The sequence below is a fragment of the Neofelis nebulosa genome, chromosome 13, assembly GCF_028018385.1.
Source record: "Neofelis nebulosa isolate mNeoNeb1 chromosome 13, mNeoNeb1.pri, whole genome shotgun sequence".
In the NCBI taxonomy this organism is placed as follows: Eukaryota; Metazoa; Chordata; class Mammalia; order Carnivora; family Felidae; genus Neofelis; species Neofelis nebulosa.
Window position 1 is genome coordinate 49,725,999 of NC_080794.1, and position 25,836 is coordinate 49,751,834.

The window sequence follows — 25,836 nt, forward strand, 5'->3', positions numbered from 1 at the left end:
AGGATACCACCATTGCCTTGTTCTGGATGCCACAGTGAAGTATGTTTTAACCCCTGGGGAACACTACGGCTGGTGGGCAATGGAAAAAGAGTCTGTACCCAGAGATATTAGATGCCATAGTGGAGATCAGAAATCTGTCCAATGAACTCTAGAATTCTTGCTAATCTGGTGTCTTCATTATAGAAGTACTTAAACATAATATTAAGGTTTTGTGAAATTGGTTTTGTTGACTGGAAAGCATCCTATTTAAAAGAACCACTGTTGGGGTGCCTGGGTGGCTCAGTTGGTTGAGCGTTGAGCTCTGCACTGAGCGTGGAGCCTGCTTAAGATGCTCTCCCTCTTCCCTTCCCCCACTTTCTCCTCTCTCTCAAAATCAACATAAAATTTAAAAATAAATAAATAAAAGAACCATTGTTTTCTCCAGTTCTCATCCCAGAAACTTCTGGAGCGATTCATCCATGCTGCTGGCAGAATTTACCAATTAGCACTTGCATTTACAACCTTCCTGTTGAAGAGCACCATGCCACGTGAGGGTTAGAGGACATATGTCCGTTATGGAGATCAGTTCACTCTGTTTATCTGTAATACATTCCAAATGAACATCTTAAATGGTAAGACCACGCTACCCTAACATTTCCACTTAGTACGGCTTGACCAACAGTAGCCAGATTGAGCAGAAAGAAGACACAGTGAGGTCTTTCTAGCAGCAAGGGGGACCAATCTTTGGTCGGGAATGGCCCAAATGCATCATGCCTTGGGTTGGGATTAGTCTTGGCAACTGAGAGCCACATTGGGCAAGAGGCCCTGGCCAGAGCGAAGGGCAGGAAGGCCAGAGTCAGCCCTGCGGTCGAGATAATAAAACACCAAGATACTTAATGAAAGCTATTAGCCTAGCCACCTCATACTACCAATGGAAAAAGTTCAAGAGAGGTGGTGGTTTACTCCAGGGTCAAGCTGTCAGTGGCAGAACGGCCTGGCACACTTCTTTGAACGTTAATGTTTGAGCACACTGAGCACACTGAGCACACAGAGCTTAGTGGTAAATAAATTCTGAGGGACAACTGTTTGAATTAATGACCCTTAGGAAACAAGGAGAAGGGCTGAGAACCTCGTTAACCCTGACAACCAACTCCCGTCCTTGTTCACTACCCAGTCCAATCCAATTTGCTTATGGGGAAGTGTGTTCAACAAGTTTTGAGGGGCTCCTGGGTGGCTCAGTCGGTTAAGTGTCTGACTCCTGATTTTGGCTCAGGTCGTGATCCCAGGGTTGTGGCATCAAACCCCGGCGTGAGGCTGTGCGCTAAGCACGGAGCCTGCTTAGGATTCTCTTTCTCTCTCTCCCCCCTCCCTCTGGCCCTCTCCCCTGCTTGTGTGCACTCTCTCTCTAAAATTAAAAAAAAATTTTTTTTAATTAAAAAACCCCAAATATTGAACACCTACAAACATTTCCTGACAATTCGATGACGGCTTTCTCAAGCCAGTTTGCTCCAGGCTCTGTAATGTTTTGAAAACCATGTATCGATATTGCGGGAATAGGGGCAACTCTGGGCTGTGCTGTCTCCTCCCAAGATTCACATCACCGCCTACCGTGGAGGACTCTTGCGTGTTTTATGTGGAACTTAACTGAAGTCGTGAAGTCAAACACGGCCTGGAATGATGAGAGTCCCATTTATCCCAAAGAGTTTCATTTCCTCCGTTTCTACTTACTTTACCAAATCTTTCTGCTCTCCACAAGTAAACCAGGCAGAGATTTGAAGGGCATTGCTTTATTCCAAAGCTGATCATTATTGAGGAAGATTTTGACCATCTTCCTTCACTTCCTCCCTCAGCCTCCTTCCTGGTGAGAGATGTTAATAAGAATGAGGGCGCTCATTAGCTAATGGAGGAAGTGGGGAAAAAAAAAAAGGTAAAGGCTGTACACATTTTAGTTCACGTTGGCATGCTTGGCCTTTATCTTCTGGCGGCAAGGAGAAAAAGAAGTGAAATTAAGGCTACAGATAAGTTCAAAGAAGGACTAAAACTGAAGAGAAGATAATAATTTTGTTCCTTTGGTCACTCAATGAGGCCTTTGTCCCCATTGCTAGTAAAGGCCAAACAGGTTGGTTTTCTCCTACTGCCCTGTAGTGGGGTAGAGACTGGTTTCCAACATTGTCCAAAATGTCACCTCCGTGTGGAACGTTCCTTCCGGGAAAGAACGCTTTTCTGGCATAAGGTCAGGGAGAAGAAGCGGGAGAAAGGTTTCAAGTTTCCAACCCCAGGAGGAGCAGCACACCAAAGATGCCGTAAAACACAGGGTGTGGCAGAGAGCCGGAGTCCAAGCCATGCCGCCTCAGAAGGCGCGCCAAGCTAACGTTCACCCGTCCCGGGCCGGGTTCTGCCCAGAGAGGAGTATTCCGGTGCTTCTTGTCAGTAAGAAATAGCGAAACCCAGCGCATCTAGAGGGAGGCCACATACACCACATTGTCTTTGCAGAAGTTTTCCAGGAAGAACTGGACCGGCTGGATGGTCTCCAGACCACCCCTGGCCAGGGCTCCAGGCCAAGGAGAGCTGGGCGAGTCCGCAACGTCTGGTCGGGGCCGTGTCCAGTGTTCAGGTCTTGAACATAAGGAATCCCCCGAATGTCGTGCCTGGCGGGTGTCTCTTTACTACGGATCCCTGGGTTAACTCAAACCACACTCTCTCGCCTTTTTGCAGCTCGGCCATGGCAAAGGTTGTTGCCGTGCTTCCGCCCTTCCGCTCCTCAGTGGAACCGACAGGGGTCTGATGGTGACCTCCAAACACCAGCTGCCCTGTACCTGGCCCTGGGCCAAATTCAATGCTCACTGCAAACAGGTAGACCCCACGCTCGGGGGCTCGGAAGTAGCCATGTTCGGGGAAGTAGCTGCTGCCAATGTTGACGTAGGTAGTGTTGAACTTCACCGTCTGCAGGGCAGTCGTCCCTTCTGAAAAGCTGGCATAGAAGGCCACAGGGGAGCCTGGAATGCAGGACCAAAGCGCTCAGTGACTCAATCCCTCACTCCCTTAGACGGCAAATTAAACCCTGAGACCTGCCTTTCTTACCTTGTTAACAGTAGGAATAAGCCACTATTTCTAGATACCCTACGTGTTCCCAATAGCAACCTCAGAGAGTGGGAGCCAACAGGCCAGCACTCACCATGTCACTGAGAGAAAGGAAAATACAAGTCTGTTGTCTCTCCTGGTGTACGTTTTTAAAAAGCACTTCCTCCTTTGCTCCCTTTTCCTTCCAGCATCCTGAGAGGTAAGTACCCTTCTTTGAGGAAACTTTGAGTCTTGAGTGCTTACCCGGTTGTCCAAAGCTACGTGGCTTGCCAACGGCAAGCTGGGACAGGACCCGGGTCTCCGATTCCCAGACTACTGCCACCTACTGGGGATCTTGAGATCTCTCCAAAAGAAAATAACCCCTATCCTCAAGGTAATAATGCTAACGCTGGTGAGAGGATGAAAGAACCCTGAAGGGTCCTTCCTCCTGGATGTTTGGCACAAGACCTTAGAGACAGGACAGCAGGTAGGGCTGGGCAAGCTCCAGCTCTTCGAGCTGGTCATCTTAACGTTTTCCAACCGTTGCACAGAGCTCCGGGATTACAGATGGGGACACGGGCCCAGAGAGGGAGCACTTGCTCCAGGTGACACAGATCATAAATTACCACACTGGCAGCTGTCTTTGGATCTCCTGATCTCTGGTGCTCTTCCCATTGCAAGAAGCATTTTAGAGGCGCCTGGGTGGCTCAGTCGGTTGAGCATCCGACTTCGGCTCAGGGCATGATCTCACTGTTTGTGAGCGTGAGCCCCGCGTCGGGCTCTGTGCTGACAGCTCACAGCCTGGAGCCTACTTCGGATGCTGTGTCTCCTTCTCTCTCTGTCCCTCCCCCACCTGTGCTCTGTCTCTCTCTATCGAAAATAAATAAATGTAAAAAAAATTTTTTAAGAAAAAAAAAAAGCAATTTAGCAAGCCATAGGAGGACAAGCGAGACGAAGAGAACATAGGCGTGAGGCCTGCCAGGGCCACGTGCAGGCTTGAAGGCAGGAGCCACTCTGCGTAGGGAGGTGAGCGTACAGTGAGGAAGGAGCCAACCTGGCTGCCTGGCCAAGACTCTTAGGCAGGGGAGGACAGGGCCAGGAGACGGGAAGGGTGAGCCCCACTGGGGTTCTGGCCATGACACTGGCCTTGGCACCAATGAGGTGATGTTCCTCACGTGCTCCCTCAACTCTCTATCTCTCTGTATCTCTCTCTGTCTCTCAGATGAGACCAAACTTTCCCATTTCTTAGGGGATAAAACCAAAGCCTAAAGGAGGGGCAAGCGGCATAGTGGTTAGTGACTTGATCCCACCTACAGCCCCAGCTCTTTGGCTCCCGGTCCAGCAATAGTTTTGTGAATGTCAAATTTCTGCTCTTCTTTAGTTCTGGAAGATTTTCTGAGAATTAGGAAGTTTGGAATAGCCTTCCCATTTGTCGAAGATCACAGGCCCGCTGCTGGCTCTGCAGTTTCCCCAGCGTCCAGGAGGTGGGGCGCTCGGCCAGCCGAAGGAATGCCCACCCGGCGCGCCCTCTGCCGGTACTCGGCACTCTCTCCACCTGTTGCAGCCGGCCTGCCGCCCCGAGTTCAGCCTTACCGACCCCCGGGGCCCAGCCTGCCTCGCAGGAGGCTGAAAGGCTGTGCTTCACTGATTTGCTAGCTGGAAAACTGACAGTGGGCTTCCCTGCAGGGCACAAAGTGATTCTCCCATTTTACAGAGGGAGAAACTGAGACAAGGAAGTGGTGCTAGAGGCGGTCCACTGCCCCCAGGCACACAAAGGCCTCCAGGGCCATGATGGAGAATGACAGGAGCAGGAAGAGCTTGGGATGGGATCCTCAGACTTCCCACATGCCAGGCTACACCAGCATACAGACAGCCCAGATAGCAGCCCTGCACTCAGTCCTGTGTCTGGATGAGGATGTGGCCATAGCCCCAGGGCCAGCCTCTCTGGCAGGGGGGAGTCACTTGAGGCATGGAGTCTAGTGGTCTCCTTCCCCAGGCCACATTCAGGGAGGGGCCAGGATGGCTGGCTGCACATCACATCAGCCTCAGAGCCAGCTTCCCAGGCCCAGGGTCCCGGGGCCCTGCAGGGACCCGTCGTCAAGGGCCTTTCACAGGAGAAGAACCAGCATCCTAGAGACAGCTGGACAGGGTTCAGGACTCCCTGTGCCACTTACTAGCTGTACGAACTAGCAGGACACTTGCCCTGACCGAGCCTCAGTTTCAGGTAAGATGGCAGTGATGACGGACTGTTGAGCTGTTATGATGACTCCGCGTGGCAAAGCCCACGGAAGGCCTGGCGCAGAGCAGCAACATGGGTCTACTATGTTAGCAGGACAAGCTCCTTTCAGGGCCCAAGGCCTTCCCCTGTATTCTCCTCTTGCCGAGTGCTGCCCATGGCCGGTGACACCAGTCCCTAGTCACATATTTGTATACAGGGGAGCTGATTAAAGACACGGGGTGAAGCAGGGTGGAGGGGAAGAGCTGGGACGGAGAGATTTGAGGTTGTGGCCTGCGGGGAAGGGAGGCATCCCCCTCCTCGCTCGAGTGGCTGAGCAGCAGACAGCTCTGTGGTGTATATACGGGCCTCAAACGTTTACATGGAGGGCCTCTGCCTGCTCATTGATGGTTGGTTCTGGTGACTTCTACCTGCTTACACTTCCGGTAGCTTAAGAGGCCCCTGGCCGTCAATGAAAGGGGGATCTGGGCAAAGCGGGCCCGGAGTACCCCTGAAGGATGCTCACCCTGTTCTCTTTCATCCCGTCTTCTCCGAGGCAAAAGAGCTGCCAGCAGCCAGCCCTGTCCTCCCTGACTTACCCAGCTGCACCCCTCCCCCTCTCAGGAACTCACCTGCTTCCCAAAGCACGGGCCCTTTGATATGTGCATCCGCCCTGGGCTCTGCTTCCTTCCTGTCCCTCCTCCGGGAAGCTTCTAGACCTTTCTGCCGCTTCTTCCCTTTCTTGCTCAGCATGGCCTGCAGCTTCCCCAGGTCCAGGCTGACGTTGACTGCCAAAAGCCCTTGGAAGTTTCCGAAGAGGCTGTGGAAGAGGCGCTGGTGCTGCTCCAAGTCGCGCTCGGTGGCGGACAGCGCCTCCTGCAGGCCCTCCAGGGAGCTGTTGAGGGAGGAGACCCCGGAGGCCTCGCAGCAACGGCCCACCCTCTGGAGGTCGGCGTCCAGGCGCTCCAGCTCCTGCGCCAGCCCGGCGGGGACCCGCCCGCCGGCCTCCCCCAGCGACGCATCGCGGCCCCCCGCCGCCTCCGCCGCCGCCTCCAGGGCCGCCACGCGGGCGGTCAGCGCGTCCCAGGCGAGCGCCTGCTCCTGCAGCCCGCTGGCGGCGTCCTGCAGGCCGACGCGGATCTGCTCGTAGCGCAGCGGCAGCGGGCCGGGCGCCTGCTCGGACATCTCCTCCATCACCTCCTCTCCGAAAAGGGCGGCCAGCACGGCCTCGTGCCGCAGCGCGTCGTCCAGCAGGGCCTTGAAGTAGCCGTGCAGCTGGCCGAGTTCGCGCCGCATCTCCCCGTGCGCCGCCCGCAGCGCGCTCGCCTCGCCGTCCAGCGCCCGCAGCTGGCTCCGCAGCCGCGCCCCGTCGGCCCGCGCCCGCTCGCCCTCCGCCCGCCGCTCGTCCACCGCCCGCGACAGGGCGGCCACGGCGTCGCTCAGGGCCTGCAGGGACGAGCCCTCGAGCCGGCGCCGCTCGTCCGGGCCCACCTGTGCCTCCTCCAGGGCCCGCGTGACGTTCAGGTCCAAGTAGAGTTTCTGGCAGTCGCAGTCCTTGACGTACTTGATGAGGTCGGCGTTGGTGCCGTGCAGGTGCTGGATGGTGAGGTTGAGCTCCAGGAGCTGCCGCTCCATCTCCTCCTTGTTCTCCTCCATGATCAGCGACTTCTCCATCAGGATCACCCGCAGCTCGCGCAGCGCCGTGTGGTTCACCTGCAGCTCCAACAGCTTGTGCTCCACCTGGCTGATCTGATCGAAGGTCTCATCGGATTCCGAGTACAGCTCCTTGATCTCTTCCACGTGCTGTGCCAGGGTGGCCTGCATGTCCGCCAGGATGCCCCGCAACTCCTCTTCCCTGCGGCCGGCGGCCGCGTGCAGCGCTGAGAGGTTCCTCTGCAGCTGGCCCAGCCTGGCCTGCAGGCTCTCGGGCTCTGGCCTTGCCGCTGCCCCCGCCGCCACGGGGACCAGGCTGCCGTTGGCCCCCACGGGTCCCTGGGCCTTAAGGAACCTCTTCAACTTGGCGTCCACATCCGCGTGGACCTCGGAGAGGGACTGCTGCAGGGAGAGGTGCTGGGCGTGCATGCGCTCCTCCACGTCCTGCCGCAGCTGTCCCACTCTCTGGGCGTTGTCCTGCACCTTGGTCTCAAATTTGGCACCAAGCTCCTGGAAGTCAGCTCTGGCCACCGTGCTCTCCTGGACCCCCTGGATGGCCTGCTGGTTGGCCTCCACGTCAAGAGAGAGGTTTCTTACGGCCTGGGAGAGGCTGTGCAGGCTTTGGTTGAAGCTGCTCCAAATAGGGGTGAAATGCACTCGCAGGAAGGCGTCCATGTGGGGCAGTAGCACCTGCTCCAGGGATCTGCCAGGAAGCACTGCAACAGAGACACATTTGTACACAAGCCCTGCAAGGACCAGACACCCCTCCCCAGGTAGGGACCAGAGGGGGCTCCTCTGAGATCTGGGCCTTCCTGCCCCGCCTTCCTCTCTCCCCTCAGATGTGAACAGGCTGTTCCTCCACCCCTGGAGCCTGCCACTCACCAGGCTCTGTCTGATTTGCCTCCATGGTCGCAGCTGTGACGTTGCTTTCCAGCGCCTTCCACAGGCCTGGGAGGCTGTCTGCCACCTGGTGAATGTCGTTCTGGAGATCCTCCTGTGGCACCATGGTGTCGCTGATCTCTGCAGCCAGGTGGCCTGAAGACACACAAGGGATAAGTGTCAAGGTCTCACTCCCCAGACCTGGGCAGATCGTGAGGTACGGAGAAAGAAATTTCCAGGTTCGGATAGAAATATCAGGGAGCTGTGTGCTGACGTCCTGTGAGTGGGAGCTCAGAAGCCTTTAGCTCCAGAGGGGGAAATGCTTGGCGCTTGAGCCCTCACCCTCACTGGGCACCCACAGCAGACACGCCTGATCAATCATGGCACACTTTTGTCCTCAGCTGTGTGGACATGGCCTCTCAACAATCATCCTAGGCAGCCCTTGTCTAAAGGTAGGAGTTCACCGCACGATGAAATTTGTTTGCCACATCGGCCGTGGTCCAGCCTTGAAAGGCCTCACAATTGGTGCCTCTTGGTGGTTCTGTGCTGACTATACACCAAGGCCAGCACGACTTCCTGGCCCTGGTTAGGAGACATGGGGGAAAGCGTCTTCCAGGCCATGGGATCTTGTCCCATTCAAGGGGCAAGGTAGGTGCCGGATGAAGCTATCCTTCCCAGAAAATGCAGTCAAGGGAAAGGGTGTGTGTGCTTAGCCAACAGGCAGTGACCGAGGGGCCTGCGGCTCTGCCCTCCTCGGTGTGGGGGGTAGGGTGATACAGGGCCACAGAGGGACGCCTGCTGATTCTGGGCACAGAGTTTTCCTGAAATGGCCTGGGCATGTGGGTTCTTTCTGCCTGCCTGCCCCTCCTGTACCATCTAGGAAAGCAGCATACCTGGTTCAAAGCCGACTGGCCCATCCCAAGACTCCTGGAGGCCATCCCCTGGATCCTCGGGCTCAAGGATTGCCGTGGGATCTGCAGAGAGGAGGCGACAGATGTTGACACCACAGGTCAGAGGAGCTGCCTGACCTCTGGGTCAGAGGTTGGAGGGGAGGGAGCCACAGGGAGCCCTACCGTAGTGTCGGCAGTCAGGGCCTGAAAAGCCTGGGCAGCATTTCCAGGCCACGGAAGCCAGAACCTTCTGCTTGACCTTGTACACCGGCTTGTGTATCATGCGGTACCTGGGGAAAGATGGCCAGCTCAGTGACTCCAGAGTGAGCCAGTGTAGGACTTGGGTGGGTGGCCCCCCTTGCCCCATCCTGCCCCCACTCACATGACTTTGACTTTCTGGCAGTCCGGAGTCTCCTGTGGACATGGCTGCTGCGAGTGGACAAGGAATTTCTCTGTTTTGCAAGCAGCTACAAAGGTGACCAGCCTAGACTTCTGGTAAGGGCACCAGTTACTGGAAAAACAAGCCAGAGGAGAGGGCTGCTGAGCCACACCCGGGTCCCACATGACCCTTCCTAGATGCCAACAGCGGTGCCAGTGCCCCACTCCTGCCTCCCTGCCCCACCCAATGCCTGGGATTCTAGAATCCATTATCCTGAGAAGAGAGCACTCTGCATTATTTATCCCTCGGCCCCCGGACAAAGGCTCCACAAACCCTGCCTGCAAGGGCACCTGCTCCACTGGCTTCCAGGGGCCAGCACAGAGAGGTTGACAAGTACCCCCAAAATCACACAGAGCCAGGAAGGCCTCTCGCTGTCTCTGTTGGTGCCAGGGAAGCAGCATCATGCCGCTGGGGCTAGAGAGTCCTGGGTTCAAGTCCTTCGCACTCTGACTTTGAGTGAAGCACTTAGGGAGTTTCCACTCTCCCATTTATCAGATAGAGATCATAATACCCTCCTCCAAGTGGGCGGATGGGTACCAAGTGCCGGGATCCTGACAAGTGCTCGGCGATCACTGTCGCCCTGCCCTGTTATGCTCACATCTGTCTTCACCACAGACCAGGCTTCAGGGAGGACACCTGCTCCCTGGCCATTCCCCATTATGGCCATTATGGAAATGACTTTCAAACAACTGTGGGAGATGGCAGCTGAGTGGAGCAGCCCCTTCTCTGGGAAAGAGCCTACAGGGTAGTTTGGGGGTCACATTCAGCACCCTGAATGCCTGAGAGGTAGCCTCTCCATCTACATCCTTTACGAGTGCATGTTGTTGCAAGTCCCAGGAGCAGGGGGTGCTCGTGGCTGACACAGCCCCAGCTCACTGACCCGTTGGCAGGTTTGATGGGGTCAGTAGAATAGATCAGAGGGTCTTTCCCCCAGCAATCAGCTCCCAGAACGGAGCTTTCCAGTGCTGCAAGCGGCAATGACCTCCAGGGCTCAGTTCAGCTCAGCACCCCTTGGGTATTGGGTGCCGGGCTCAAGCTGAACAGGATTCAGTGCCAATATGGAGTAACAGACCTTTCCTTCCAGGGTCCCCAGGGAGAGCAGGCCATCTCAGATGGTGTGGAAGGTGCCAGGACCTGGGGAGACTTTCAGAAGGAGATGATAACTTCTGATGGCACCAGGAACTGTGCCAGAGATGTGTGGCCCACTGAGATGCAGAGGGTTGGGGCAGGGAAGGGGCTGCTGAGGTAAGGAGAAGCCAGAACGTGGAGGCCTTGAGCTCCTACGGAGGAGCTGGACTGTGTCCTGAAGGGACAGAAAGTTGTGGAGGGGTTTGAGCAGAGACGTCACACATGAAAGGGCCACCTTGGTTCCTGGGTACAGAAAGGCCAGGGAGAGGCGAGGTATAGGTGGCTGTGTCAGGGATCTAGGTGGGAGATTCTGGCAGGTTCCATGGGTGATGGTAGTGGATGTGGAGAGAAATGGCCACACTTGTCAGATATTAGGAGGCAGTGTTCGAGGGCCTTGGAGATGGAGTGGCCGTCAGGTTAGGATTTTATTCTCTGGACCTGGTCTCTGTCCTGGGACCACCAGGCACCACCATACCGGGATTCTGCTGAGGAGGGCAGGGGGTAGGATTGAGGGGAATTGAGTGGCCATATCTGTCTTGAGGGCTGAGACCCCCAGCCTGACTTCCTGCTTGGCTCCCAAAAGCCTGGCAGCCAGCCTTTACCCTCTTGGTAGCAAACTGAAAAAGCCCATCGGGAAAATGACCCCACTCAAGAGGAAAGACCTAAAAACAATGACATCAGGGGCTCCCCCAGTGAAATAGCCCAGCAGAGCACATTATGACAAAAGAGGTTAGAAAGACCCATCCACACATCCAGCTTCCAGTGGGCTTCTTTGTCTGCTCTCAAGTGGGCAGATGTCCAAGACGACTCCTGAGAAAAATCTCTAGTACAAAAGAGGGAGATCAAAAACAAACAACTGGAAAAAAAATCAACTTGGAGAAAACCAACACTGTGCAGAGAAGTCCCCCAAATTTGTATTCACAGCTCCAGATCTATAAGAGAAGTTACTGCATCCAAGAAACAAGAACAGGAAACTACTAAAAAATAGGACGAACATATAGGGATGCCATACAGTGTGGCTCAGTTGGCTCAGTGTCTGACTTCAGCTCAGGTCGTGAGCTTGTGGTTCGTGGGTTTAAGCCCCACATCAGGCTCTGTGCTGACAGCTCAGAGCCTGGAGCCTGCTTCAGCTTCTGTGGCTCCCTCTCTCTCTGCCCCTCCCCCACTCACACTCTGTCTCTCTCAAAAACAAACATTAAAAAAAATTTTTTAATGGAAGCACATACAGAGAATGAAAAATACAACAGTTGGAAATTTAAAATATAACAGTACAAATGCAAAAGAAAATTAATGAAAATGTTAGAGGGTAAAGTTCAAAAAATTTCCCCAAAAGAAGAGCAAAGGGTAAAAGAAAACAGGAGAGGAAAGCTCAGGAAAACTGAAGACCAGTGTTGGAAATCTGTGGGGAATAAGATTAGGAATTCCCAGAGCTTGCACCAACGGGTTAACAAGGCATAAAGAAATAGAAAGCCACAGGATGAAAGCATCCAAGATTAGGTAAACAAGATTAGGTAAACATGGCAAAGCACCCCCAGTATAGAACAAAGGTATAGAAATAGGAAACCTCAGGATGAAAGCATCCAAGAATAGTAAACAAGATTAGGTATTCAGGGAGGAACCGCTCCCCAACTTAGTACAATAGCAGAAAGCTGCTTTCACAGGAAGGAAGGACCAAAATAGGTAAACAGTAAACAGGACTATGGACTGCAGCAGGCAGGGCAGCAGGGCAAAGTTGCCCAGAGTGGAGCTAATTAGCAAAAGAAAGGTGCTTTGTTGACCCTGAGGTAGCAAGCTCTGTCTGTCTTGTCCCCTAAGCTAGCTAAGATAAACAGACATGGTGCATCATGCCTGCTGTAAACAACCATCCGCCTGGCACCAGGACTTTGTTTCGTATTGACCCAAACCCCTAACAACACATATCTTCAAAACCCCCTTTCCCTCACGCCTGTGAATTAATGTTCATGGTTTCATTGTCTCTTTGTGCACATCCATCATGCTTGTAAGCCTTCTGATCCTAATAAAAACAGAGCAAGGACCCTTACTCGGGGCTTTTGTCTCCTCCCAGACATTAGCCTCTCTTGCATTTTAAACCTGTGTCTGCTCTCTTGCTCTCTTGCTGTGTCCAGCTCTCTTGCTGGACAAGAGAGAACTCCAGACCCAGGGTCTACACCAGAAATCCAACATCTGAATAACAGGAGTTCCAGAAAGAGAACAGAAGGAGGAAATCATTTATTAAAAAAATCAAATATTACAGAAGTGAAGGACTTGAATTTTCAGATGCAAAGGGCCCACTAATTACCCACAATGTGATGAAAATAAACTCACATCATCATGAAATTTTAGAACTCTGGGAATGAAGGTAATTTTATACTTTCTAGAGAGAAAAATCAACACACACACACACACACACACACACACACACCAGCAATTAGAATGGCCTTGAGCCTCTCAACAGCAATACTGGAAACTAGAACACAGTGGAGAACTGCCTTCAAAATACGGAAGGAAAAATATTTCCAATTTAGAATCCTATACCCAACCTAACTATCAGTCAAAGCAAAGAGAGCAAGAATAAAAACATTTTCAACACACCAGTTTTCAAAACATTGCCTACCCCAGGACCCCACATCAGGAAGCTACCAGAGCAGTGGTTTGCAATCTTGCCATCAGATCTTCACATCAAAACGGTTGTGTGGCCCTTTCAAAAGAAGAGCCTCTGGGCTCCACTCCAAGTCAATGAAGCAAGATTCTCTGGGATTGTGGCCTGGGCATCAACATTTTAAAGCTCTCTGTGGCATTCTAAGTCACAGCCCAGGACAGGGTACCACTGTGCCAGAAGTGCCCCACCGACACAAGCCAGGGTACCAAGAAAGAGGAAAGCAGGGCATCGGGAGACAGGAATTCCATCAGAGAATTGAGGGGAAGGGAGTCCCCAGGAAGACAGTGCAGGCGAGCCCAGGTCAACGATGGGCAGTGGGTGCAGGGCCAGCGTCCAGAGCTAGAGCTCTGAGACCAGCAATCACCAAGAACACACAGGTAGTCAAACACCTGACGTGGATGAAAGGGGAGAGCAGGTGTGGACAAACTGGCCAAGAGTTTAGGATCGAGCAGTGACAGAAACGCAGGAAACTAAGCAAAAGAAGCAAAAAAATGGAAACCGTTGTTTGCTCCAGGGAAGACCAAAAGTATGAAGTGTCTCCACTCTGAATAGTATACATAGTCACATGAATGTAATCACTCAAAATGACAATGTGGGAGGATGATGGATAGGGTGTGTGTGTGTGTGTGTGCACACGTGCATATGCACATGGGTGTGCTCTTGCATGCTTGCTATGCGTGCATGTTGGGGTTAGGGTATGGAGTGGGAATGAGAACTTCCCAAAGAAGCAGCAATATAAACATGTTAGTTAGAGACATAGAGACGGATGCCAAAGGAATCACCTAAATAGTTGAAAATTATTGCCTGTGGGGACCAGTGAGGGCAGGGGCTTCTGGTCATGTCAACAAACTTTGTAGAAGGTTTGACTCTAACCCAAAGGGTCATGCAGTTTTTCTGCAAAGGAACAGATAGTAGATATTTCACACAAAGCTAACTGCATAATCTTTAGTGTCCAGTGCAAAATAAAAATACGGTACAACAATAAAGATTAAACCAAGTGTGGGGCCCTTCTGTGGGTGCACCCTGTGTGACTGCTCAAGTCACGTGCCCGTGGACTTGGCCCTGATTTTAAGCAAAGACTGTTCACTCAACACGGGGAGAGAGAGAGAGAGAGAGAGACCGTGAAATTGCTGGGTCCAGAGTTCAAGGACCACGGGTGAGATGGCCACCTTCATGGACTGTTCCAGGACCAGAAACTCCAGTCCCCACCCCACCCCCACCCTGGGCTCCCTGGAAATTCTGCAACTTGGGCTCAGGCCTGGGGAAAATTGTTTCTCTAAACCAGTGGTTCTCAGCAGGGGATGAAGTGATTTTGCCGCTAGGTGTATTTGTCAACCTCTGGAGACCTTTACAGTCGTCACCACCGGGAGTGGGGAGGAGTGCCTGGCATCTAGTGTGTGGAGACCAAGGATGCTGCTAAACACCCCGCAATGTGGGCAGCACAGCCCGGCACCCCCACAACCAAGAATTAGCCAGTCCCAAATGCCAGGCGTGCCAAGGTTGAGAAACACCCACTCAAAACACAGTTCCATTCGTTGCTCCAAACTGCTGCTGAGGGTCCAGAAGGCCTGTGCCCTGGTGCACTGGGTTTGGTCCAGCCTGCCAGGGAGTGACTGGGACTTTCCATCTGGAGCTCCTGGAACCGGAAGCAGTGCCGCCCACCCTTCCTGCCCAGGAACTTTCTCTCCTGACCTGCCCAAACCTCAGGCTCCAGCTATTCTCCCTGCCCACACTCCCCCTCCCTTGGCGGCCCAACCCCCTTGGCACAGTGCAGGCCCTGGCCCAGAAGCCCTGGGAACATTCCTGACCTTTGCTTTGGTTTCCTCCAGCTCCTGGCAGCTTCACGCTGGCCCTCTGAGCCCGAGCCCCCAGCCCGGCTCGCTGAGGCACCCATTGTTCTCGCTGCCTCCTGGTCTCAGGCCTGGGCGCTCTTTGCACCCTTGTCTCCTGGGGCCAGCTGGGTTTGAGCTACCCTGAGCCTCTGACACGGCCCCCACCTGACCCCTTGCCCCAGTCAGGAGAGCGTCTGCTGACCCCTTTGGAGCTTTTAATGGGAGATGAGAAGCCTGGGCCCTCCTCCCCTCCCCCTTCCCGGACTCAGGTTGACTTTGAGCAAGGCCCTTCCCCCAGTCCTGGAAATGTGGAGACGATTCCCACTTCCGGCCCCTCCCTGGGGGCAAAGGGAGGGGCTACGTGGGAGGCTGAGGAGCCTCTAGCTGGGAAAGGGCTGTTAGCTGGGGCCTTCTGAATTATGGATGTGCTTCTGCTATTGTCCAATGGGACACTTAAATGCCAGTAAACCTCACCTCTGACTGCCCCTTAAGTCCTTAAGGCTTTCTGGGGAAGGAGGGTGTGTTCTCAGTATCCTTGCTTTCTGAGACCCTGAAGGCAGCCGTGAATATGACCACTCCAGGGGAGAATTTTGCAGGGCTTTGTCTCTGAAAGGGGCTTTGGCAGAGGAGCCTGAAGCCCACTCAATGTCCAGAGTGGGAGTTCCCTGAGTGTGCCCAGGGCCCTGTGCTTCTGACAACAGGAACAGGTGCAGGAGATACAGCCATGGCAGTGGCTGGTGGCCTGGGCTCCACCCTGCTCCTGTGTGACCTCCAGCCGTATGCTTGACTCCTCTGGGCTATGAGCTCTCAGTTGCAAAAAAATCACAAAGGCTACCTACTTGTACTTGGGTCAAGAGAAGCTGATGCTGGTGGCCAGGGCCAGCTGGGCTGCTGGGAGCAGCCTCCCTACATTACCACCATCCCGGGGAGACAGGACAGAAGACACCTGGAGTTTGCAGCCCGGTGGTTGCAGGCCCCTGCTCTGATCAGTCACTTAGCTGTGTGGTCCAGGGTGGCATCCCCATCCCTCTGAGCCTCACAGCACGGAAAGTGGAGAGAGCAGAGCTCTCATGACATGTAGAGATGGGGCACCTTGCCCAGGGCTCAGCTTGGTCCTCAACGCAGGCTCAGTCCTGCAGGGGGAGCAAGTGCAGGCTCTGAGAAGCCTACCTCCTAACTGCCGCTCTGTCCCACTCCTACCAAAGCCAGGGGGCATCCAAAGAGCCTTCTCCCCACGGAGTCCAAATACACGGGTGACTAGGGCACCCAGGGACAGGGGGAGCATTCAACCACGTCCTGCCTCCACCCTGGGACCAGGCATCCGGTACCCAACTGTTTTGTTCAAACTTCTCTTTGCAAAGGGTCTAATCTGGGCCCATATCCAAGGCCTGCCATAGCCCTGGAGCTCCAGAAAGAGGTGTGGGGGGCCAAGGCCTGGCAGTCTTGTTGATGATGGTGCAGGGGCCCCGCCTCCCCTTCCCCTGCTGCAGGAGGGAGACTGGAGCAGCATTTCCGCCTGTCCCTTTACAGAGCACGGGAAGCAATCAGCCCGAGGAAGCTGAGCAGGATTTCCTTCCTTTCACACCAGCCCCTCTGGAGGCCTTGACAACCTGGGCTGGGCCTGTGGGGACTGCCGCTTCTGGGTTGTGGGAAGGAGACCTAGCAGGCCTGCTGGGACCCCCCGGGTTCCCCTGGGACCCGGGTGTTCCTGGGCTGGGGATCCCTTCTACGTACATCTGCACATGCTGTGCACACACTGGGACCACCCAGGGAGTGGATGAGTGCAGCCCACAAGCCTCTCCCCACAGCCAATGGGGTAAGGAGAAAGAGGGGTGTCTCCTACCTCTTTTTGATCCACCTGGGACCTTGAGCCTCCCTTTTATCAAAAGGAAGCAGGTCACTGAAGAAAGGAGCTTTGGGGCAGGGAGGCTTGGTTCTTACACCTGAAATCAGAGTTCGGTGGCTGGAGCCCCCCCCCCACGAATCACCTGCTCCACCCAGCCCTGAGCCGACCTGGTGGTGGGGCAGAGATGGGCCCCCTCCTCCCCACTTGGCCAGCCCCTCCCTCCCTGAGAGTCAGTGTGCACTTGCTTATTACTCTTTCCTCTCCATGGCCAAATCCACTTTCAGGAAAGTGTCCAACAAACACATTCACCTTGAAGTGTCAGAGCTTATAGGACAACTGTCCCAGGCAGATTCATTCCATAAGCTAATGTGATAGTGAATCTCAGGGAGCCAGGTGGAAGGCTCTGGGTGGGTGTAAACTGACCCCTTTCACCTTCCAAACCCATATAAACACCCTCACCAAGTCTGGTGTGTGTGTGTCTGTGGTCGGGGGTGTGGTAGACATATAAAGTGCGTCTAGGGGGTGGGGCTGCCTCTGAGTGCTCGGGAACCAGATCATGAGCTCTGAAGTCAGACCTAGATCCTGGTTCTAGATCCCCTTAGCTGTATGATCGTGGGTCAGGTGTTTAGTCTCTCTGAGCCGTGGGTTCCTCCCCTGTAACCCCGGCTGTTGGCAGGATTAACCAAGCTTACACCCGGCAAAGTGCCTAGCCCCAAGGGGGACCCCATGAGGGCACCTGCTGTTGTGACTGTGGAGCACCCCGAGGAGGAACCCACAGGTCCAGCACCTTATCAGCAGGGGCACCTGAGTCTGGACAAATAAAAGACTGGGAAATGGTGTCCTGGATCAGTCACAAGACCATTCCACTCATTTCCAGGGGGACACTGAAGCAGAACTCACTGGATGCCGTGGCTTCCTCTTTGTCTGGAAATAGGGCAGAGTACCCTGTCTGCTCACTGCTTGTCTCTCAGGGCTAGGCTGAAGACCCACACCAGTCCTCCTGGGCACTCCGATAAAAATCCAGTCCCCAGGAGTGTCTCTCTTCCATGACTTATGCCAGGCCAGCCTCATGGAGGCTCAAATGTCAGTTGACTTACTTCAAAGAAGGGGAGACACTGCCAGGCCAGCTGGAAACTTCTGGAACTACTGCCCCTCATCACCCCTTGCTAAGTGGTTGATGGCAAGAAATGCTCTTGCCCGACCTCCAGGTTGCTCCCTGTCATGGGCCAGGTGAGGAACTTCCTGTGGTCCTTAGGCTGGGCCCTGGGGTGCCCAGTCTGGGCTTGGAGGGGTGGTGGCCTCCTGCAGGGAGTCTGACACCAGGCATCTCATTCAGCCTCACAGCCGGCCCCAGCAGGTACATAATATTAGGTCATTTTACAGGTGGGTAACTGAGGTTCCAAGAGACTCTGTTCTGGCTGAGCTGGGACTCAGATCCTGTACCATGACCTCCCCCCAAAGGTCGAGGTCCTCCTTACCGTCTGACGGGGTCCCCGCCGATATCCTCAGCCTCTGCCCTCCAGACCGCAGGCGGCCTTGGGCTATGTGGCTCAGAGAACCTGCTACCTGAAGCCTTGGCGCAGGCCCCCAGCAGCCCCCAGCCTAGGGGCCCCCCGAGACCGAGCAGCAGCGTCAGGATCATCTTGGCCGTGGGACGGGCTCAGCCGCAGCAAGTGACTCCACACACTGCTGGTGATGTTGACGTCATCTTCAAGTTAAGCCTCAGAAGGAAAAGAAAGCACAGGGACAACAAAGAGAGGAAGTGGCCTGGGCCAGCCCACCCGGTGAGCCTCGTCCGGCACCCCCCTCACCCCCCCTAGCTACCTCCACCATCCCCTGCAGAGGCAGCCAACAACTCAGACCGGTTCCTGTGCCTCTCTAAGAGGACTCAGGTCAGGGACACTGGAGGTGTGGAACACACAGGGGGGTGGCCCCACCAACACGTCCCCATAGGAGTCAGGAGAAGAGCACAAGCCTCGAGGTGGGTCTGCAGGAAGCGGTCGGCTCAGTCTCAGGGAACCTGCTGCTCATCCATGCTGGTGGCCAGGAAGCAAGGGGCACTTCGTGCCTACTCAGCGCCTTTCACCACTGGGCTGTGGGTGGGAGCCAGCAGGTGGGCGGAGATTCAGAGAGAGAAAGCTGTCCTAGGGTCACACAGTGTTAGCCAGAGGCCAGGACACTGGGAGGCCCTTTGTGTGCTCCTCTGCCCCATCTCCCCCACTGCCCTTGATGCCCTTGATGGAGCCCTGGGACGTGGGGGCATCCACGGTGCTAGTGAGTAGCCAGGCAGGCCGGGCCGGTCTGGGAAGTTGGCCACTGTTGTTTAACCCCTGGCCTACATGGCCCTGCCCCCCTGCCCTACCTGAGAAGCTGGTAGCAAAGGTGCCTCCCCTGCCTGACCACCTCTGTCCCAGATGTATACAGACGCAACAGCCCCAGGCCTGAGAGCACTCAGCCAGGCTGTGGGTGGGCAGGGCAGCGAATGAATGAGGGACAGTGATGGATTAGGATGTGTCCAGCCCCCTGCGCCACTCCCTGGAGGGCAGGGGGCAGGAGGGAAGGGCTGGGCAGCAGGGGCCAGGGGAGCCGGACCCCACTGCCCAACCCCCGGAGAAGGTGAGGGCGGGCCTCCTCCCCCGCCCTCCCTGGCCTGCTGGCTGAGCTCCCACCAGCCAGCCGCCGCCGCATCATCAATATTTCATGGGCGTCAATAAGAGGCAGCGGCAGCAGCGGGGACAGCGGCTGCAGCAGCGTTCTTGCCAGCTCTAGCCATAGCTCACTGGAAGAGTCAGGCTCCTGGTACTGCCCACCACCATGGACGTCTTCAAGAAGGGCTTCTCCATCGCCAAGGAGGGTGTGGTGGGCGCTGTGGAGAAGACCAAGCAAGGGGTGACGGAAGCAGCTGAGAAGACCAAGGAGGGGGTCATGTATGTGGGTGAGTCTGGGTGAAGCAGGGCGTGGCAGGGTGCAGCGGCCGGGAGGCCAGAGGCGGGGGTGCCCGGTTACCCTAGGCCAACCTTCTCCCCCAGCCCCAGGGGGACATTTTGGGTGGGGATGAGGCCCTGGCCATTGGGTCAGGGTCTCCACGCCCTGGAACACCCCATCCCCCTGCATACCAGCCCCCACACCCCACAGTGTCTGCTCTGACCTCCTCAGGGCTCCAAGGTCTCTGAAGCAGAACAGCAAGAGGGGCACTCGGCCTTCAGACACGCTTGTTTGCACACACACACACACACACACACACACGAGTGCACAGATACAGACCAGTGTCCCCCACGCCAGCATCCCCTCCAGGCCCTTGTGCTCAGATAAGAAGCCAGCTTGAGCCTAGAGCAGGAAGGTGCTCAGCAGCAGAGCCCCAGGTCCCCACCCTATTCAGAGGGAAGGGTAAGCAGGGGAGAGGAGCCTGAGCCCCAGTGTCCTGTGCAACCCCACCCCCTTCAGCCCCTCGGAAGCTGGTGAATCAGCTCCGTCCTGCTGCTGCTTCCGAGGCCCAGACCACACCCAGGTGGGCCTGGACCCTACCTCAGGCCTGGTCTCTCTCATCCCCCTGTCCTGTCCTATCCACTTCCCATCCATCCCCTTCCTCCAGGCACAGCAGGAAGCAGCCTTTGAAGGGACTGCCGGCCCCCAGACACCACCTCACCCCCCTACTAGCCCCACAGCTTGTTCAGCTGTTCTGTGTGTTTGCCCTGACCACCCTGCTCCCAACACCAGGAGGAGTAGGCTGACGCCTCCATTTCCTCCCCAGGAGCCAAGACCAAGGAGAATGTTGTGCAGAGTGTGACCTCAGGTAAGGGGCCCAAGACCAGGGGATATGGGGGTTGGGACCTCCAGGGACTGCAACCTGGTACTGAAGGCTCAAGCCCAGGGTCCTCCTACCCTCCAACTAGAAGCCTAAGCTGTACATGTACATGAGGTTAGATAGACCCAGGGTGCCCCTCCTGCATCAGGGCTCCCCCGGAGTCAGAGAAAGGCGCAGTCCAGGGCCTCCAGTAGAGGCAGAGTTTTGAGCGCCCTGAGAAAGGGGTTGCTCAGCCTGACTTGGGCAGGCCAGGCCCGGACAAGGAGGGGTCAGGACCACAGCCAGCCAGAGTCCTCTTGCAGTGGCTGAGAAGACCAAGGAGCAGGCCAATGCTGTGAGTGAGGCCGTGGTCACCAGCGTCAACACAGTGGCCATCAAGACGGTGGAGGAGGCGGAGAACATCGCCATCACCTCCGGAGTGATTCGAAAGGTGAGATCCAGTCCTGACCCTGGCTCTCGGGCCAGTCTCATCCTTTCTCCTGGGCCCCAGAGAGGCTAGCTGAGGAGAAAGCAGTATTGCCTCATGACATATAGGGAAGCAGAGATTGAGGGGGCCCATGGTCTGTGCTTGGTGTTTCTCACACCCATTAACACCTAGAACCCTCATAATTCCTCTTGTGAGGGGGGCAGTTTGGGGCCCACCTGGAAAGTGAGGCTCAAAACCACGTCCTCTTGAGGCTCCGCATTTGGGAGGTACCACATTTCACTAGTGAAAGCAGGGTGCTGTGGGCCTCACGCAGTGACAGGCGGCCTCCGGGGCAGAAGACACCAGGCTGGAGCTGCCAAAGTCACCGCCCACCGGCCTGCTGTCCAGCCTCCCTCCAGGACCTGGTGGGAGGAGCAGGGAAGCAGCGCCCCCTTGTGACAAAGCAGCGAGGGTCCTGACCCCGCCTTCCACTTTTGTGCACGGGCGAGGGCCTGTGCCCCCGTGGGCTGCCAGGTGCAGAGGGCGCAGGCACAGTTGGGCGCCCCCAGGAGGTGGAGGCCCGCTAGGCGAGCTATTCCCGCACCCACCACAGAGCAGGCTCTGCTTGAAGCATTTTACACGTATTAACTTATTCAATCGGCACAGAATCTGCAGAGACCGGGTGTGGAAATGAGGCCCAGAGAGGTTACGTTATGTGCCCAAGGTCCCAGGGGCTAGTCCCGCAGGCCTGGGGTTCCCAGGGCAGCCTGGCTGCAGGGCCTGTGCTGGGAGAGATTCTGCATGAGTGTGAGGCCATGGTGGGAGCCCGGTTTATATGGGGGCCAGGCATGGGCCGCTCTGAGGCACCCAGCAATAAGGACCCCTGCTTCAGGGAGATGGGAGGAAGGGGAGGGGGCCCCCCTGCCAGGCGTCCACTTTGGGGGCAGCACAGGTTCTCCACGTCTTTGGAGCTGGCAACCAGTCTGCTCATTCCCAGCTCTGCCCCTTGCCAGCTATATGACCTTGGGAAGCTACTTGACCCCTTGGCACCTCCATTACCTCACCTGTAACAAGGGAGGGGGTGACCGTCCCCGTTTCATTATGACATTGTGTGATCGTGCAGGGAAATGGCCCCCACGAAACTGTTACACCTGGGTCATGGTGAGCACCCAACAGAGGCAGGAGACTATACCATCATCATCTGTGCCTCCGGGCAGGACCCATAGGTGCTCGGGAGAGCAAAGGAGGCACTGGGGTGGGGTCAGGCTGCCACTGGGCCTCTGAGAGGGAGCCTGGGCACTCCTCTCTGGCCTTGAAGGAGGGCTGGTAAGCCCATGGAGCCACCCCAGGGCCTGGAGTGGGGGTAGCTGCCCCAAGGGAGACATTTCCTGGTGACACCCAGAAACCAGTCACAACTCTTCCTCCAGTGGACCATAGAAGGATGCAGCACTGCCTGTCTGACAGCCCTTTCGTTCCACTGGCCTCATGCATCTGCCTTGGGTGGCAGGGCTTGGCCTGTGGCCACCTACCCTTTGCCTGGAAAGCTGCCCCTACTGTGCCTGACAGAGTTCAGTGCCCATTTAAGCCCCAATCCACCAAGGATGTCCCAGAAGTAGCATGGAGATGGCAGAATCCTCCAGAGGTTGGTGCTAAGACCGGGATCCAGGCTGATCACCCAGTCTGGCCCTGCCCACAGCTGTCACTCGACCACCTCCCGGGCAGGTCACCTTAGGCAAGTGTCTGAGCGGGGGTAAGGTGGTAGGAGACAGGAAGTGGGGAGGATTGTATAATGCCTGCTGGCCCCAACCGGACCAGCTTGAGCCCGGAGCCCATCCAGGAGGCAGGGAGAGAGAAAGCTGCTACTAGGGATAGGGATGGGCCTGGAGCAAGCCGAACCTGATCTCTACCAGCCCCATTGCTTTGAGCCGTGAGGCTTTTAGCTGGATACGTGGCCTCCCTGGCCTCAGTATGAACAGTAAAAACACCCCTCTTCCTAGGGCTATTTGGGGGCTCAGTAGGACAAGAGTGTGTGATCATATGATGCAGGGACACTGAGGGTGGGGTCAGGCCTAGGGCTTCAGGGCCATGGCCCACCCCCACCTCACTCCACCCCACCCCACCAGTCCTCCTCCATAAGAAGGCCCAACCACAGACTGCCCAGAGACTCCACATTAGTTCAGGGGTGTGTGAAGCTGGGCTCCAAGATACATGGTGCCCCCATAAGACCTCGGCATCATCAGAGCCCCTGCTGTGGGTCCTCACGTGAGGCTCTGTCGCTCCTCTGGTTAGTCTGGTGATGACACACCACATACAGCAAGGTGATAAGGGCCTCTGCTCCTCTCTGAGGCCAGGTGGATGAGCCGTGGGTGCAGAGAAGCTGGGGCCTCTGCACCCTCCACCCTGTCCCACATCCCCTTTTCTCCCTCACAGGAGGACCTGGAGCAACCAGCTCCCTCGCAGGAGGACAAGGCAGCCAAAGCGGAAGAGGAAGTGGCTGAGGAGGTAGGTGCTGGGCTCCCAGAGACCAGAGGGTACCGGGGCAATCCTATTTCCCTCCCAGGGTCCCCCGAACCCTCAGGGAAGCCTTGTGACCTTCTGCAGCCCCCTCAGCCTGAATGTGAGGTCCCTTCATGAAAGGCTCCTCAGGGCAGAGGGGCAGAGATGACTCCCAGCCCCACCCCACTCAGGGTGGCCACTGAGGGTGGGAGCCTGGAGCTGTGTGTGAAGGTCACTCTCTCTCCCAGGCCAAGAGTGGAGGAGACTAGAGGGATGCAAGTCAGCCATGGAGGAGGAAGAGCCCTCTGCCTTGGACCCCACCGGGCATGAGGACTGCCCAGCCCTGGAGCGTGACCTGGGTTGCCCATGTTCCCACACCTGACCACCCACAGGGCCTGTCCTCCTACACTGCCTTCACCTCCCTCACCTCCCTTAATCAGTCGCTTTGCCCCCTGGTCCTTCTGACCCCACAGATGCTGCTGTGAATTTTTGTTTTTAATGATTCCAAATAAAACTCAAGTCCTCATTCCTGACCATAACATGCCCATGCTTCCTTACTGTGCTGCCTCATTCATGAAGAAATCTCCTACCCCCCACCCCCCCTCAACCGCCCCCCCAACACCCTCCCCCCAACCCTGCCCCGAGGAACAGGAGCCAGGCCAGCCTGCTGGTGGGTCTGGGAAGCAGGTCTGGAGCCAGGTACCCTCCAGGCATGCCCTGGGCGTTTCGGGAACCTTCTGACACAGGCACTGCCTTCAGGGCCCCTGCACCAGTTGCCTTTTATAATGGAGGAAGCTGCCCTGCTTTTGGCTCCCCCAGACAACCTAACACCCCTCCTGGAACAGATGGTAACTTTCAAAGATGTAAAGTGCAAACCCATAGCAAGACCTGTCTGAGTCCTCCTCAGCACAGAAGGTTGTGACCCCACGGCTCCTCCTGCCTGGCCCCACCCAGCCTCAAGCTCCCACGGCTTGGAGCTGGGCTTTCCTGTCCTTCGGCACGAAGTCCTGTCAAGTATCATTAGAAAAAAAGACAGCTGAGATGCAGGAGAGTGAGCCTCCGCCTCGAAAGTAGTAAAAGTGAGCTCCTCCCAGCCTCGAGCTCTTTACCTAATTTAATCCTCAGAACAAACCCGGGGTGTGACCCCAGTGTCCCTGAGAATGAACTGAGGAACAGAGAGGTTAAATACCTTGCTCAAGAGCACAGAGCCTAGGAGGTGCGGAGACCGGGCAGAAGGCAAGGTGGCCTGGCTCCAGAGCCACCCAGTTAAGTCCCATGCTCTGCTCCAGCCACCCTGACCGGGTGGACTCAGGTGCTTATGGCAGATGTTTCAAAACCACCTGGGGATCCGGCTGGTAGGTGTCCTACACGAAGGGCTATTGGCATCATGCCCTGGGGGGCTCGCTCATAGGCAGTGGGGGGATTGCATCCCCTTTGATGCCCAGACGGTTTGGGCTCAGAGCATCTAAGTGACTTGCCCCATGCCTCCAGCCCTGGATGCCAGAGCCAGAGCTTCAGTCCACATCCTGATGCAAACACTCCCGAGACCACAGCACTTTCCTATACTGCCTCAGGGGTGGGGAGCAGGGGTCCCAGGCAGCCCTGGGGGCTGGGAACCCAGCTGAGCCCAGCCGAGCAGGAGTGTATCCCAGTCTGCTGGCCATGGGCACCCACTGCTGTGGAGGCTGAGAGGAGCAGGAGGCTGCGGGTCCCCCAGACCCCCAAACCTACCATGGGAAGAGGGAAGGGTCTGGAGGAGGTTCAGGGCAGTCAGGGGTTTCCCTGCTTCCAGACCCAGATGCAGGCACACAAGCAGTCCTGTGCATGCCCAGGAGGAGTCCGTCTGGGGCCTGGGTGTGCCTGAGAGCTCTTTGGACTGTAAGGGAAAGAGAGGAGCCAGCCCGATAAGGTATCAGGGGGAAGGGGACACCTAGACCCAGCCCCTGGGGACAGTGCATCACCAGGCTCCCAGTGTCCTCTGCCTCAGCTGAAGGAACCTGGGAGGGTCCCTGCTGCTTGACTTCCACCCTAGACACATGTTCAGGGCTTGTTCCTGGGGTCATATGCCAAACATCTAGGTTCACCCTGTCCAGGAAGCCTGTTCCCTGCCCCACGGCACCTGCAGTGCTCTTAGCCTTTAAACCCATGTTATGCGCTTTCTGCTCTTGCAGCTGCACGTGACTTCGCTAGAGGAACAACTGATCTCTCCCTACCCCTCTCCTCACCTGAGAAGCCCCAGGTGAACTGTGGGGTGCTGGGCTGAGTGTTGGACATCCTTCAGTCCATTTAAATGATCACAACAGCATTTGAGGAGATTCTGTTATAGTCTTCCCCCTCCCCATCAAGGATGGGGACACTGAGGCTCAGAGAGATGGGCTTGCCCTAAGGGGTATTTGAACCCAAGAGGTATGACTGCAGTGCCTGCTGCTTTAGAACCACCAGCTGTCTCTATTGTCACCTGCTTGGGCCAGACTGTGCCTCCCTGTCTTGTTCTTGCCCACTGGGACCAGCACCAGCATTGAATAACTTTAATAGTCACTGCTATTTTC

The 25,836-nt window shown here is 56.1% G+C and overlaps 2 protein-coding genes across 3 annotated transcripts; one reads left to right on the top strand and one right to left on the bottom strand.

Moving 5' to 3' along the window:
* Positions 1-1,750: 1,750 nt before the first annotated feature.
* Positions 1,751-18,314, bottom strand: MMRN2 (multimerin 2). The gene is made up of 7 exons (XM_058696915.1): positions 18,059-18,314; positions 9,059-9,187; positions 8,860-8,966; positions 8,680-8,760; positions 7,790-7,942; positions 5,887-7,623; positions 1,751-2,975 (listed from the first exon to the last, which is right to left on the bottom strand). The coding sequence occupies exons 1-7, from the start codon at positions 18,220-18,222 to the stop codon at positions 2,590-2,592; spliced, it is 2,757 nt and encodes a 918-aa protein (XP_058552898.1). The 5' UTR covers positions 18,223-18,314; the 3' UTR covers positions 1,751-2,589.
* An 826-nt stretch (positions 18,315-19,140) lies between these two features.
* On the top strand, positions 19,141-23,826 carry SNCG (synuclein gamma). Of its 2 annotated transcripts, XM_058696916.1 has the most exons (5): positions 19,151-19,515; positions 20,332-20,373; positions 20,688-20,815; positions 23,222-23,293; positions 23,536-23,826. In XM_058696916.1, the coding sequence occupies exons 1-5, from the start codon at positions 19,395-19,397 to the stop codon at positions 23,554-23,556; spliced, it is 384 nt and encodes a 127-aa protein (XP_058552899.1). In that variant the 5' UTR covers positions 19,151-19,394; the 3' UTR covers positions 23,557-23,826. The 2 variants fall into 2 exon arrangements, with proteins under 2 accessions (XP_058552900.1, XP_058552899.1); XM_058696917.1 differs by lacking the exon at positions 20,332-20,373 and having other exon boundaries at positions 19,141-19,515.
* The last annotated feature ends 2,010 nt before the right edge of the window (positions 23,827-25,836 follow it).